Source organism: Gordionus sp. m RMFG-2023, chromosome 1 (assembly GCF_954871325.1).
Source record: "Gordionus sp. m RMFG-2023 chromosome 1, tfGorSpeb1-WG-v2, whole genome shotgun sequence".
NCBI classification, from domain to species: domain Eukaryota; kingdom Metazoa; phylum Nematomorpha; class Gordioida; order Chordodea; family Parachordodidae; genus Gordionus; species Gordionus sp. m RMFG-2023.
The window spans coordinates 10,933,220-10,949,709 of NC_088775.1; the positions used below are offsets into that span (position 1 = coordinate 10,933,220).

At 26.2% G+C, this 16,490-nt stretch overlaps 1 protein-coding gene across 1 annotated transcript; it reads right to left on the reverse strand.

Annotated features, from left to right (window-relative positions):
• Positions 1 to 14,290: 14,290 nt before the first annotated feature.
• LOC135931518 (probable serine/threonine-protein kinase clkA) lies at positions 14,291 to 15,703 on the reverse strand. The gene is made up of 2 exons (XM_065468693.1): positions 14,953 to 15,703; positions 14,291 to 14,688 (listed from the first exon to the last, which is right to left on the reverse strand). Exons 1-2 carry the CDS (start codon positions 15,701 to 15,703, stop codon positions 14,291 to 14,293), a joined length of 1,149 nt encoding a protein of 382 aa, XP_065324765.1.
• Between the last annotated feature and the right edge of the window lie 787 nt (positions 15,704 to 16,490).

Below are 16,490 nucleotides of genomic sequence, written 5' to 3' on the forward strand. Positions count from 1 at the left end.
TATATACATATACAATTATACTATTGCGAACATAACTTATAACTGAAATGAACAACTAAATAAATTTTAAAAAATTTATTATGTTGGGACTTCATTTTCTTAGATAATCTGAATTTATCAATGGTCATCCGTTAAACTATTGTTTATGGCTGAGAAACGTCGATGGTTTTAGGATTTTGGAAAGTTTAGCGGTCCACCGATTTAGCTTATATAGAGCCATCTGTGGACTTGCCAATGCCAAGTATGGGATGCACATGAGTCGGAAATTAGCAAAAGTTTTTATATGGTTATTTTTGTGCTTTATTATATGACCAGGGATCTAAGGGTGCGTTTCAGGACGTATAATGGGATTTAGTTCCATTGCTCCTAGAAGTATTGATTAAAGATTTTTTTTCCTATTGTATCCGTATATCATTTATCGAAGGTAGCTTGTTTGAAAAGGCATAAAGAATTGAGATAGGCCTTTATCCATATGAGAGTATTGTATTATATTGTCAAACAACAAATTATCTTTATCGATTTTTATATAATATATTATTCCTAACTCAATGAGATCGGGAGGGACACCATACTAGGATGGCTAATAGAGGGTTTCAAGTATAACCCATCGAGGTTGGCGTTAGCATAGCATTTGGTCGTGACTTTGATTTTAGAAATATATATTCAGATGTTTAATAACACATATATCCTTTGGAAATCCTCCAATAATAAAAACGATTAAGACGTATGGAGGTAATAAATATGAATATTACAAAAAAAATAATAAAAAGGGTAATAAAATCAAGAAAATGGTTAAAATATCTATAAAGTAATATTTATAAAATGAGGCGGTTAAAGTTTTGCAATGATTTTTTTTAAAATAAAAACATGCAAAATCCTTGTTTTAATTAAGGCTGTATCTTTTTATTAAAAAAATTTCTATTTTTAAAACTTACTGCAACAAAAGAGATTACAAAACTTGATATGTCACTTCGGGAGGGGGGGGGGCAAGGGCTCTAGTTACCTGAAAAATTTGAAGAGCCCCCTTAAAATTCTTATTTTTTTCGCAAAGGCTAATGATGCTCATGGTTGATAGTTAAAAATAGCTATTGACACTTATTTTTCACAAAATAAAATACCTTGTGCTATTCGTTGAATAATTTCTATTTATACAAGTCTTGACCGAATATGGACCTGTTTGGACCTAACCCCAATTTTAATAGTTTCCCAACCTGAACCCCCCCCTCCCCCCGATAATTTTGTCGGATCCAACGCCTCTGTTTTATGAATATTACTTTCAAGAATTACACCTACATTTTTTCTATTAACCGTCAGCATTTAGTAATTTGATTACGTTTTCGTTAAAATATTTCACTTTGTCAGCAGTTCGATAATATTAAAAATAATTTGGACCGGACTTACAAATAAAATTTTCGATCTTTGAAGAGATAAAAAAAATGGTGGAAGATCGGTCGCTAAATTTTTTTACTCGAATAAAGTTGGATTTCATCGATCCGATGCAAGGCTCAATGACATATAATAAAAACTGGAACGTTACATTCAAAATGTATGTCAATATAAATCAGCTGGTGGTGCGCCATTTTGATCTGGCATTGTAAACAACTTTAAATTAAAATTTTAATGCAAACTTTTTTAATAAAAAAATTATATAATATCAGTTTTCATTCATAATAAAAAAATTTATAGGAAGCCAAACTAGCATGCCAACAGCTGATTTGGGTTCAACTATTGTATTTTAATAAATGTCGTCAGTCCGGTAAATGATATAAAGTGATTGATAAGACTTTCATAATTACTGTAACACTAACAAAGGTATCAGTATTTGCTTTCTAATAATTTCAATTTTACGAAGCCAAGATAAAAATGGGTGGCGAGACTGGTAAGTACTATAATTTACTCAGCTATTTTTTTTTCGTTGAGATAAATTCCATAGCCGCGGCTCAATGTCGGTGCACACTTGTTCAACTTGAGAATAATTTTATAAAATTTCCAATATTGATGTGAAAATAAAATGTAATCCCTATTAAAATAAGTTAAAAAAAATAAATAAAGACTATATAACTAAAAAACAATATATTTTATGGGGTGGTCATCAAAAGTTTTTACAGGGCTTGATCAATGCTACCGAGCCGGAGAAGTATAGGTTAATAAAAAAAATTAGGTTAAATTTCTTATATATTGAAAAAACAGTTGTCGTGATATAATATTTTTATTTCATATATATATTGATACAATATGTTCATTAAATATAATAAATGTTTATTTTTTTTACCATTCTGAGGCGATATTTTGTAAAATATAAAAAAATGTAAAATTATTTAAAAAAATATTATAATTATTTTATTACCACTTAAATAAATATCTTTAATTATGTGTAAATCTCAATAAAGCAGATTTTATATATTAAAATATTTATATTTATTTAAAGTACATTTATTTAATTTTAGCAATAGTTGTCTAAAAATAAATTTATACCTTAATATCAAGATGATTATATATAGGGATAATGTTAATATTATATCACCAATTTAATAATCATTCATAAATAACCTTTTTATTTATTTTGTTAGTGTTACATAAGATACGATAAAAAATTCGTATAAATATTTATATGTATATAATTATTTCTACCTAGGTGGCGCGATTTTTTATTTTTTAAATAAATTTATTTATATAAATAAAACATTCATATATATATATATATGATAAAGATGAAATAAATTTCAACCTAATTTTAAAACTAGCTAAGTTTTTATATTACCTGCAACAGAGATACAAACAGAAAATAATAACTACTTTACTCAAGGGGAAGAGAGACTCTTAGTATTTTTTTAAAAATATTTCGAACATTCTGTGGGTCCTTTTTCTATAAGCCAATAATATCAGATTCATCATTTCTAAAATGGCGAATAACCAGCTTGGTATATGCTATTTATACAATTTATTGTGGTAAAATATAAATAATTTATAATAAATTACTGAATTTTAGCAATTATAAAGCTTAATTTATAACCCTATAGAAAATGTTAGTTCTTTGGATGAAATAAATGGGGGATAAATTCGCAGATTAATTGATGAGAGCTGAATTAAAATACTCTCACCTTTTTCAAACATTAATATAATTAAAATCTTTCGTATTTGGACGTTTTACAAAAATTAACAATATTGTAGCCGTTGAATTCAATATTTTTATAATATAGATAGTTTATAAAAATATTTTAAAAAATATATATAATATTATTTATTGAAAAGAAATCATTAGGGATCCATCCGTCATTAGGGTTTGACCTTCCTCGGAGACGATGAAATTTCCGCTCATCTCGCTAATAGCATTCTCGATGACAGCTTTAAAAACTTTATAGCAATAATGCTTTCAATACTATTAAACGACAAGACACATCTTAGAATCCCGATTTGGGGAAAAAAGTTATATAAACTTTTTTAAGCAAATCCCTGAGCTTTGATTATTTTCCACGAATCAATTCTTTTTTTTAAAAAAAATTATTTTTCATATACCTAAAATCTTTTATGCCCTGAGATTTGCACCGATCTACAAATGTAGTGATTTAGTTTCTCATGTAACTCAAAACAAGGGTCTCCTCAAAAATTATAATGAATATAAACTACAATTTCCTGTTTTAGCCTTTATTTTATCCCGTCTACCCGCTCAAGATATCATCAACACTCCACTTTGCTTTAAGTTCGCATATATTTTACCTAATATATGTTGTAAACACACTCTTAATAATAATGTAATAATATTTTAATAAGTAATTTAATTTATTTATGAAAAGATTATATACTGAAATAAAAAAATTGTTTGCACGATAAAAAAAAAGAATGAATGATATATATTTATTTACAACATGATTGACGATTTGTTCTTTAATGGATTTAAAAGTGCCAATAGGAGTAGCGCTATTTCAAAATGGCGTTACAGTCGACTTTGATATATGGACACTTTGTTTTTAGCAGTAAATCTCTCAATTCTAAAAATAATTTAATAAAAATTTATATATTCACAGTAGAATAAATTATCCCAGTACTCTGCAAACTTTGTTAAAGTCTAATAACAGGATCCAAAGTTATGCACAGTTAGACAAAGAAAATTCAAACTTTTCAACATGTAAAAATCCATTTTATATTATATTATATTTTATTTTTTTATTAAATTTTACATTTAAGCAAACAATAATAATACAAATTGCGTTCCCTAAAATTAACCATAATTATCTAAAAATTTCGATTTGAATTTTTTATCCAATGTATAAATTTTTTTAAGCTTTTTTGGTAAAATGTCTAATTTTCTGCTTAAATTTATAACTGAATTTTATTGGTGAGAAAAAGCAGTTGATGGATGTAGCTATAGGAATAAAAAAAATTATTAAGATCTATTTTTTGCTATTTTTGATCTTTTTGGTTTTGTGAATTAATGGCAATACATAAATGGAGGGGGTGGGGGCTAGAGTAGTTTGCTTCCAATTTTTTTAATGGAGGTAGGATATAGGCATATAGAACGATAGGCTAGGGGTGAGATAAATTTATTAAGGAGTTATCAATTAAAAAACGGGCAAAATATATTGCTGAAAAATTATTCAATACCTTTATTATAGACCTATTATAACCATTATATTGCTAAACATTGACCAAATTGATATATCGCATACAATCATAGTCATCATTATTCAAATAAGACTTTGGATTTACGCTCTCTTTTTAAATTTAATTTAAAAGAGTTATACATTATATCAGCAAATTTATATTAGTGCCAAACAATATACTATAATAATTTATTCATTGTGAATGATAGCCTTTTACAAATTTAATTCATGTTCAAATAACTCTTTTACATTCACAATTGTTAGTTGGTGGCAGGATTTTCACTAGCCTTTGCTCCCAGGGGGCTCAACTAATATATTTTTATGGGGACTTTGCCCCCCCCCCATATCCCCTATTTCGCCTGTCTTCGGATGGGTCTTCTTTTAATATTTTACTTTTTAGATGGAATTTGCAAACCATTAACTAGTATTGTAAATTTTATTATCTAGCATATAAATAATGAAAGTAAAACAGACATTTGGTGATATTAGGACAAAATTTTTTAATACAAAATATTTATCTATTTATTACAGTATTAAATATTCGTCGGAATTGATATATTATAATTTATAATATCAAAGAGCATTAAATAATTGTGATCTTGAATATGAAAAAATTTTACAAGTACAGAATTACAAAAGTGGAAAATTTTTCTACAATGCCTTCCTACAGTACTAAATGTTTGGGATTGCTGATATAAAAAAAATTATACAACTAAAGAATTACAAAATAGATAGAATATGTTTTTTATTCCTACACTGACTCATTTAAAAAAACTTTAAAATACCACACAAGGCATTATAAATTTTAGCAACTCACATTGACAAAAGCAAATAATATAACGATCTGTAACTATTTTTTTTATATTTCTATCATTCATAAATAATATTTCTTCACAATCCAAAAAATCTAAATAAAATTAGTTTAAACGTGTATTTCATTAAATGTACTTTGAACTGCAACTTATTCTTTATCCAATATACCTTTATAAATGGATTGTTGAAGTAACATCACTTGGCAAGTGCGCGAAGGGGCTCAAGCCCCCTAAAAAATTTAAATAGCTGCCTGAATAAGAAAAATCTTTTTAATGGCTCACTGATAGCCACCTAAATGGAAAAAAAATCTGATAGCCCCCTCGATATTTTTTTAGAATTCTATTATACGTTATATATAGATTTGTTATTAAAAATTAATAATACTATATAAAATCTATTTTAATGAGTATTATTTTAATTATTATATAATATATATAAATTATATTTTCACTATGTTAACAATAGCAAAAATTCTGTATTAAAAATGGAATATTTATCACTCAGAATGTCTAATTATCAATCAATCATTAAAAGATGAAGCTTAATCGATTTAATATAATTTAAATTATTTTACAATCGTAATTAAATAAATAATTGAAAATAAAATTAATCCACTATAATATTTTGATTTGTGTTGGCCAAGTTCAAAGACATTAATCAACTATATTACTCATTTTTAGATTTAATACTATACCTCTAGTTCTTTGTTAAAACTCAGTATATTTAATTAAATTTTATTCATTTATTTTGTATTTATTAGAAAATAAAGAAAGAATAGATATTGAGTGTGAGATAAAAAATTTTTATGTTGGAACTAGAAGCTATTTGATGTTGATGATATTTACAGAAGATGCGAGGCAATAAAGGAGTAGGAGTCCAACAAAGTACATATAAATATAGTTTTTTAATTTTACTATTCATTAGATAATAAAAGAAGGTAAATTGTAGTCTGATAGATATAAATTGGAAGCAAAAAGGTTAAAAGAAAGAAAATAGGTAAATTAATTTATATATAAAATATTTTATTTATGAAATAATTATAGCTATAAGTGAGGTTTAATCTAGAGATATTAACTATGATAATATTAATTTTTTAATATAATTAAAGATAAAATTAGTTATGGAATCTGATGAGTAAGCTAAGCCAAGTCTGATTCTTGGTAGCAACAATCCATATATAGGGTCACACCTTACTAGTCTTTACTAGTGTTTTTAATCGACAAAATTTAGTCGACTAGCAAACAATTAACTATTAGTTATAGTCTAAAATTCGATAAACTTTAGCATGCTAATTAGTTGATTAAGACTTAAATTAATATTATTTATTTTTAATATATTTATTTTAATAAAGTTTTTAGAAATATAAAAAATCTACCCTAATTTTAATAAAATAATAATTTTGAAAAATATGCAAAACATTAGATTTAGTGTCAGCCAGGCACTAAAAGTAAACAAATTCCGATATAATTGAATAAAAAAAATATAATAGAAATAAAATAAAATAAAATAAAAGCAATTCAAATCAGTTGACTAATCGCCCAATTTAGTCGCTAAAGTTTAATCTATTTTCTCGATTACGACAATTAGTCGTAGTTGGAAGAAGTCGACTAATTAACAACACTAGTTTTTACAATCTCAGAGGACTCAAAATAATTGCTTAAATTATCTTAAAAATTACCACGTTTTTAAAGTTAACTATTGTATTTACAATATATTTTATTTTAATTTTTTAAATGTCCCTTCATTGTTATTGATGGTTGAAGAAAAGTAAAAATATTATTTTTTAATCTGTTTTATTCATAAAATTTGCTTCTATATATATATTTTCTACATCAAGATAAAAACAAAAAGTAATAAAATAAGTAACAAAAAGTAATAAAATAAGTAACAAAAAGTAATAAAATAAGTAACAAAAAGTAATAAAATAAGTAACAAAAAGTAATAAAATAAGTAACAAAAAGTAAAATTATAAAAGGGCAAATACGATTAAGTAACAAAAAGTAAAATTATAAAAGGTCAAATACGATTAAAATTTAAGACAAAACAAAATCATTATTCAACAAAAATTTAAGATAAAATAAAATCATTATTCAACATTCCCCTTCTTCTAAAAGAAGCTTTCCCAAAATTTTATCTAATCTGTCATAGAGAGTTTGTTGTCAAAGTAGTTTATCGTTTTAGTCATCAAGTTGTTTCATAAGTCATCGTAATCGTTGGCTTGTCCCAATCGTTGGTTTGTTTAAATCGATTTTGCACATTGGTTTGTTTAAATCGTTAGCTTGATATCCTTATCGTAAGTTGTCTTTATAAATCAAGATTTTGACATGTAGCTTGCTTGGTAGTACTCAGTTGTTATTATTATCAGTAAGTTACGAATATAATTCATCAAGTTGGATATAAGAATAAGTAAAGAATGATAAATCAATAAGATTGTTATATAATATTTTTAGCGTTTTCATTTTTGCGTTTTAGTGTAAGCGTTTTGGTATTTAATTTACTTTACGCGTTTTAATATTTAATTTACTTTTATATTTTAAGTTATGTAGTCTTTTAAATAAGCAGGTTTTTGTTAAATTCGCAAAGGTCTAGAAATCGGTATTACATTATTTTTATCAGTAATTTTTATATTTTTGTCCACACTTCCCTTCTTAAAAGAATCCTTAGAATTAGAGTCATAATTAATAAGTGTGTTAAAACAATTTCTTATTCTTAATTGATCTAAGTGTCTCCTCAAAATACCTTTATCTGTCTTAATTTGGAACATCATATCACTTTCTTTGTGTGTGACCTGCCTTTACACCATTTATCATCACCTTGTACTTTGTACCAAACAAAATCTCCTACGTTAAAGGTTCTATTTCGTGGTAAAGTAATGTTGATTTTGTTCTCCTTCTTTTCCAACTGTTTTATTAAGTCCCATTTAACTCTAATATCTTGATTGAACATTCTCTTGAAAGGTGTAACTCCTGTAGTATCATTACGCGTGTTTCTATATTTAAATAAAAATTTGTCAAGTGCGATGTCTAAGTCACTTTTGATATTCCTTTTCATATGTGTTTTGAACGTTCTCACCATGCGTTCTACCTGGAATTGGATTGCTGGTGATAAGCAGATGTGAGCACATGTTTGATACCATAATCATTGAGAAATTTTTTTAAATCGTTACTTGTAAAGTTAGTGCCGTTATCAGTAACTATAGTTTCAGGTATTCCATATAGCGAAATAGTTTTGAAAATTTATTTTAAAGTAACATCCGTCGTAATATTTTAACAGGAATAATGATTGGAAATTTTAGGCATCGACTATTATCAATCAATTTCTTGTGAAGAACGGACCCGCAATCTATGTGTACCCTTTCAAATGGTTTGGTTGCCAACCCAGGGTTTTTGTATCTTTTTAGCATTGTCATGATATATATTACAATCGTCACAACTTTTCACTTCCATATCTATGTCATTATTTATACCAGACCACCACATGTAATCTTTAGCTAAGGATTTGATTTTTCCTGCTTCATGTAATGATCTTCATGTAATGACCTTCATGTAATGACCTTCATGTAATGACCTTCATGTAATGACTATAGTACATTTTTTCTCATAGAAGACGGAATTATGATTTTGTTGCTTTTGTAAAGGCTATCCTTAATTATACTTAATTTCAATTCAATGTTTTTATAGATATTGTTCTTTATAGGCCTGTTGTCCTTTATATCATTTGTGACTTGTTTTAAAATATCTTTGAAAGTTTCATCACGTATTTGATTAAAATTGATAGGTAAATCCCCAAAGTCATTTATTATAGTGATATTTTCAACAATTTCATCATGACATTTTTGTGGCAATCTAAAGATACAATCAGGAACAATATTATATTTATCGGTTTTATACTTTATATTAAAATCATATCCTCCTAATGTTATATTCCACTTCTGGAGTCTTAAGAACATAGTACTATTATCATTAAGACCCTTGGTAAAGATGTGAACAAGAGGTTTATGGTTAGTAATAATTGTAAATTTTGTGCCGATTAAGTATTCCTGGAACCTTTTTATAGCGAACATAATAGCGAGAGCCTCACGCTCAATATTGGTATAGTACATTTCGGATTTTAATAAAGTTCTCGACGCGAAAGCTATTGGGTTTTCTTTGCCATCTTTTTCAGTATGAAATAATTCAGCTCTTAAACCACATTTAGATGCGTCAGTGGCTATTCCTATAGATAATTCAGGGTTAAAATATGTCAAAGAAGGAGGATAACATAGGGGCCAGGGGGAGCAAGAGGAAATCCCCCCCCCATTCAGAAATTTATCACTTTTCGTGAATATCATTTTAAGCTAATAAAAAATAACCCCCTTAGTCCTCCCCCCACTCCGTGACCCCCAAAAATGTATGCATATAACTTAAAAAATAATTTGAAAGAAAGAATGTAAAAGTTAATATTTTTTTATAAAAATATTCATCATAAGTTATACATTTTTCGAAAAAAGCATTTATATATGAAAAAAAGTGAACCAAAAATGCTTTTTAAGAAATGGAATATAAGCAGAGTTGGGCAGGTCCTCCAGAAAAAGAATATAGATACAGATACAGATTCTTTATAAAAAATGAATCTTAGATACAGATACTAGTATCTTTTTCAAAATATCAAAAAGATACAAGATAAAAGATACTTGTATCTTTTACTAAATTAGAGTATCTTAAATACAAGATCCTTTTAAATTATAAATACCAATTAAATTAGATGAGTTTATAAAATACAGTTTTTATTATTTATTTGTGAAGAACATAGCAAACCAGTGGCGTAGCTACGGGGGTGGTTTTCGGGTTTGGACCCCTCCCAGAGCAAATTTTTTTTTTAGATTATACGTTCAAAAGACTTAAAAGTGATTTTATATCAATTATATTTTTTGGTTTTGATGTTTGTGGAAGGATATTATATTACTATTGAAATTATTCTGGATAGTATTATTATAAAGTCATTGAGAATAATCTACTAAATTATAATAACATATTATTGATGCATTTAAAAAATATATTTATAATATATTATCGAAGATATGATTATGATTTGTAAAATAAACCCGGCCGAAGGCCGGGCAAAAGGGCCGAAGGCCCGTTAAAGGGGTTTGGGGGGCGAAGCCCCCAGCTTTTATATGTATGGACCCCCTCTAAGGAAAATTCCTAGCTACGCCACTGTAGCAAACACATATAAGAATTATTTGCAATAATTAATAAAATATTTATAAATTAATTATAATAACCAGGGATTTTAATATTAGTTTTTACCTATTAATAGCTTAAACAGGGAAGGGAGAGTAGTATATTTAATGGGAGTTGAAAATTTGCAAATAAGAAAAAAAATAAAATCAAATGATTTATTAGAATTGCAGGTTATTTTCTGTGTTGTTTTAAATATAGCTTATATTCGGAGTATATGGCTAAATGGCATCTCTAAAAAAAATATACTAGTTTTATTTTATTCATAATCTTTAATAAGTATTTATCATTACTTATTTGTGATTTTTATGTATTATTTAAATTAGTTTATTTTCTAATATGACTTATTAATTCTTGCGTTTGTAATATCATATATATATATATATATATATCATGTAAATATCTTTTCAAATTTTTTTTATATATTTCTTGCAAAATCATTAATTATATATAAAAAATATCATAATATTGTACAACTTTATATTATAAATATTAAATACACAATTATTATTAAAAAAAAATATACATAAAAATGGATTTCGATTTATTTATAAAAATAAATGATTTTATATATAATTTTTTTAAAAATTTTATAACATTTTATTTTTGTTAAAGAAGCCATTTTATATCGGATCAAATTTTATAATATTGGCGGATAACCGATATTTTAAAATGGGTGAAACGGCCCGATCCGATCCGATAAAAAATCGGCGCATCCCTAATATATTTTATATATAATTATTTTAAGTTCTTATTAGAGAAAATATTTAAGCTACAATTGATATATAAAAATATTAGATAATTTTAAAAGGCTCTTAATAAAATAATTATAATAAGGTAGAATTTAACTTTATTAGTTATATTTTATTTATTTATAATATAAATAAAATTACATTACAGTATTTATTTACAAAATTTAATCAATTTAAAATGCATTAAAGAAAATTATTATGTTTAATAATTAATTAATAAATATTCTGCCATATTGTTATTTTTTTTGCGCATTCTGTTTATAAAGGTGTGCGAGATTCTCTTCAGAATCTGTTTTTAGTGAAGCTGGTGATATTGACAGTTATTATCGCCGCAAGCTGACCTCTGATAAATTGGAAATATTGGTATTTTTAAAAAGAAATCTTCGTTATATTAATGTTAAATATTTATTTCAAATTTCATAATATAATTGTTTATTACTTATTATGTATATAGATTAATGTTATTATTATTATATAAAAGTGATTTAATAATAAAAATATTTTATATACTTTTAGAATTGCAATTGAATTGAATATAAACTATAACTCATCATTATAATATATTTGAGTGACATAAGTTATGGTATAGTTAAATTATAGATGTTATACTAATAAAGTATATTAAAAATTAAAAGCATTGGTATCTTTAGAGAATACAAAATATAGATACGATATCGGATCGGTAATCGGCCGATATCAATTTAATATCGGGAATATCGGATCGGCCTCCAAAAAGTGGTATCGACACACCCCTAAAAAATATATATCCAAAATGATTTTAATTTGTAATCAACCATCTTCTATAAAATTTTTTAATAACAATTATCTAAGAGGGACTTAAGTATAGGTATTATTATGTTGATAATTATAAAATAAAAATATAATATACTTTAATATGTTTAACAAAGTTTGTAAAGGAGTTTGTTGAACCTTTAATAACTTTTTTACTTGTGCAATATTGACATTCAGCTTGTACCTTGTTCTTTTTCACATGAATTACTTTATTTTATGATTCGGATTTGATTCAGGAGAACCCATCTCCATAATTTCATCTTCACTACTATGATTGTTAAACATTTTACAAATTAAAAAATATTACATATAAAATATATCCTTCTCTTATTTAGTTTTGGTGTTGTTATTTTTAATCTATCTATCTTTATGACCTATAACATTTCCAACTAATTTTGGTTATCAATATTTTTAAAATATAGCGGGAAAAAATAAAGAAAATAATACAAGATTTCACGAAGAAAATAAAGTTACATTGTGTGATATGTAAATGTTTTAAACAAGAATATTAAAAAGAATCTGTATCTGTATCTTTTTAAAGAAAATGAAAAAGATACAAGATTCTTTTCAAAATAAAGGATCTTAGATACAGATACTAGTATCTTATTAAAAATGTCAATAAGATACTGAGTACAAGATACAAAAGGATCTTGTATCTTGTATCTTAGATACAAGTATTCGCGGTACTGCCCAACTCTGAATATAAGATAAGTCTTAAGACAAAAGTGAAATGTATTATAATTATTAATAATAGATCCATAAAATTTCTAAATAATATAATATATCAAATATAATTTTTTATAAAGTAAGTAATTTTAATTCCTTTATCTTAATAAAAGTAAAATAAAATTATAAAACTATTGATAAAATTAAATCATATAAATAAAAAAATTAAAGGACAATACAAACATTGGAATATTATATGTCGTATATTTACAGTATATCTAATTTTATAAATTATCATATGACAATCAAGTAATTTTTACCAATATAGCGAATTATATATTTTACAGAAAACTATAAAATATTGATAAGGACATCAGAAAATAACTTTTAAAGACATTGTGGAATCAATAATATGAAGATTAATTTTTAATATTTTATCTAAAATAAATAGATGACGTTAAATAATTGAATGCAAATTGTTGCTATATTTATTATCAAGAGCATTGATTAGTAAAATTTGTTAAAATATTAACTGTAATATATTCTCTAACTGTCAAATATGTCTGTGTAAGTGGAATTTTACCTAGTATTTTGTAACTAATTCTATATAATAGAGGAATATCAACTATATGCCTACTTACTTTTTCTAAATAAATTTCTTATACTTGTTTGGAATAAATTATTACCATGCTTTTATATTAATGTTTTACAAGTAATTTATTATATTTTATATAAACTAATAAAAAATATATTTCATATTTGTTCCAGGCTTATTTTCTTTATTAAAATTAACTTCCTATCTTGTAAAAATATCTTATGACTATATATAAACTAAAGTAACCCGGCTGAAGGCCCTCCCAAAAGGCGTCTGGGAGCGAAGCCCCCAGTAATTCCCCCCCCCCCCCCCATTTAAGAAAATTCTGGCTACGCCTATGAAGATTAATCAACTTCTTAAGTTCATTAAAACTTCTAGAGTGTTCTAAGTTCCAAGACCCATTTTTCATTGTTGACGATTTTATATAGAGGATCGGCTATTTCTGCAAAATTGTTCAAAATTTTTTTATACTTGCCAGCCATTCCCAGAAATGTTGATAATTCAGCAGCTGATTTTGGTTCTGGCATTTTAATTATTGCTTCAATTTTGTCATGATTAGCATGAATCCCCTTGGTGTCAATGTCATGACCAAGGAACCTCACTTTATTTTTAAAAAACATACTTTTGTTGAAGTTAGGTACTAGCCCAAACGATGATGTTCTATCAAACACTTTTTTTATGTTAATTAGGTGAGCTTCATCGTTTTTCCCAGTTATAAGTAAATCATCAATATAAAATATGACATCTTGTCACCGAAAATTTGGTCCATGATCTGTTGGAAAATTGCAGATGAGATCTTAAGCCCAAAAGGAAGTCTAGTAAATTGGTAATATCTCTTGTGCGTAGATATAGTTAAAATATTTTTGCAACTTTGACCTGTAAGAAAGAATTTTTAAAGTTAATCTTCGTAAATTTCTTTCCTTCTGAAAGTTTAGCTATTAGATCTATAATTCGGGGTAGTGGGTATCTGAAATCTTCTAGAGCTGGGTTTACGGTGTCCTTAAAATCAGCGCAAAGCCTAATGCCCCCATCATCTTTGTAGACGGCGGTAATAGGACTTGCCCATCGAACATCATTCACCGGCTCAATAATTTTATCATGCATCCATTTTTTAAGTTCGTTGCTCACAAGATCAATTTTTGAATAAGGAATACGTCTCGGTGATATAATTTTAGGTTGGGCATCTCTTTTTAAATGTAACTTGACACTTGCTTTGTTGATTGGCCCATTAGTCAATTTGGATTCGCACTCTTTAATCAATTTTTTTTATTACATCTTCGTAATTTGTGTCAATATTTGATAAATTTATTAAAAATATATTTGAAAGCGTTGATCCATGTACGTCCCAACAAGCTATTTTTCCTAGACTCAACGACCGCCGTTTGTAAATATTTTGAGATACCTTCATAAGTCACTTTAACTTGTGTAATGCCGATGATCTTAATTAAATTTGCGTCATAAGCGGCATGTAACTCGGATTTTTTAACATCTCTAATACCAAGTTTTAGCCAAACCATGAAGTATGATGGTATGTTTAAATCCTGTGTCTACTTGCATAGGTGTTATAATATCATTCACTTTTAAAGTAGTCTTAAATGCCTTATCTTTATCATTAAGCATGCCCCCAGATAAATTGTTTATGTTAAAATCGTTATCATCTTTGTTTTTTATAGAGTTGACTTTCTCTTCAACAATTTCTTCATTATTTATATTATGGTCATTGTTGTTGTATTGTATTTGCTTTCTCTGACTGTTGTCGCTACCTCTGTAATTATTTGAATTGTTATATTGTATTTGCTTTCTCTGACTGTAGTCGCTACCTCTATAATTATTTGAATTGTTACTATAGGATTGGTAATTATTATGTCCGTTACTATATTGGATCTGTTTTCTTTGATTATTATTATGCCATGTATCATTTCTACCATAATTAGATTGATTATTATTGTTGTAGCGATAGTTTTTATAGTTTAAGTTATTATAATTATCATGGTTTCTAGAATTATTATTACAGTAATTCCTATCATAGTATCTAAAATTATTATTGTCATAATTCCTATTAAAATTATTATCTATATTATCATAATTTTGTCTAAAATTATTTCTAAAATCATTATTAGGTCTAGAATAATTATTATTGTTATTTCTATTTCTAATGTTAAAGTTTTTATCTTTGTCAGACCTTTTATCGTGATTCATAAAACTTATATTATCAATATCTAGTTTATCATTAATGCTATCTAATCTAATTCCTATCTCCACCATTTCGTTTAATTTTAAATTAGTATTTTTACTAAATTTATATTTTATTTTATCATTTAAGGTAGACGTTCTTAATTTTTCTTTTATCCTACTATCATCTGAAAAATCACATTTTTTATTTAATTTAGATACTCTGATGTACCATTGCATAAAGGTTTCACTAGAACTTTGGTAAGATAAGTTAAATTTGTTGATTAAAATATTTTTATCCTGTATTGGTAAAAGGTATCCTAATTTCTTAATCACTATCTTAAGATCTAAAATCTCAGTATTTGAACAAATTTAATATTATCAAACACACCATCAGATAGATTATTAAGTAAAGTATTTAATTTAACGGAGTCCGATAATGTGCTGGTCGAAAGGTAACTTAACACCCTATCTAAGTAAATCTCAGTCAGTGGTCCAATAAGTTTTGGGAACTTGTAAGATCTAAAATCAGGTAATTTTATGTCCATTTATTAATAACTTTTATAAAATATCACATAAGTTATAATATGTCATGAACAAAAATGTTAATTGTTTTCTTTTTTTTAAAATAAAAATAGAAATTTTTATATTTTTGTAAATGTGCATTGCAGTTGTATAATTCAGATTCATTGTAAGCAAAGAATTTTCCGTCAAATGCCTCATAGCAACGTAGAATTTCTTTTAAACTAAAGAATTTAAAGGAGATCTCCATTGGCAGGTCCTCGAGTGTATTGGACATCACAATTATAAGTGAATCCCCATAATATATCATACACCGAGACCTCAGGTAGAACATTGGATATTTTAAAAGAAAACATCG

Bases quoted from the DNA above. Each gene is read 5' to 3' on its own strand.
- LOC135931518 (XM_065468693.1), bottom strand. From the start codon at position 15,703: ATGGTGGAGATAGGAATTAGATTAGATAGCATTAATGATAAACTAGAT. The intron at 14,689-14,952 runs GTTTGGCTAAAA...AATTGATTAAAG, and splicing joins ACATACCATCATACTTCATG to AGTGCGAATCCAAATTGACT.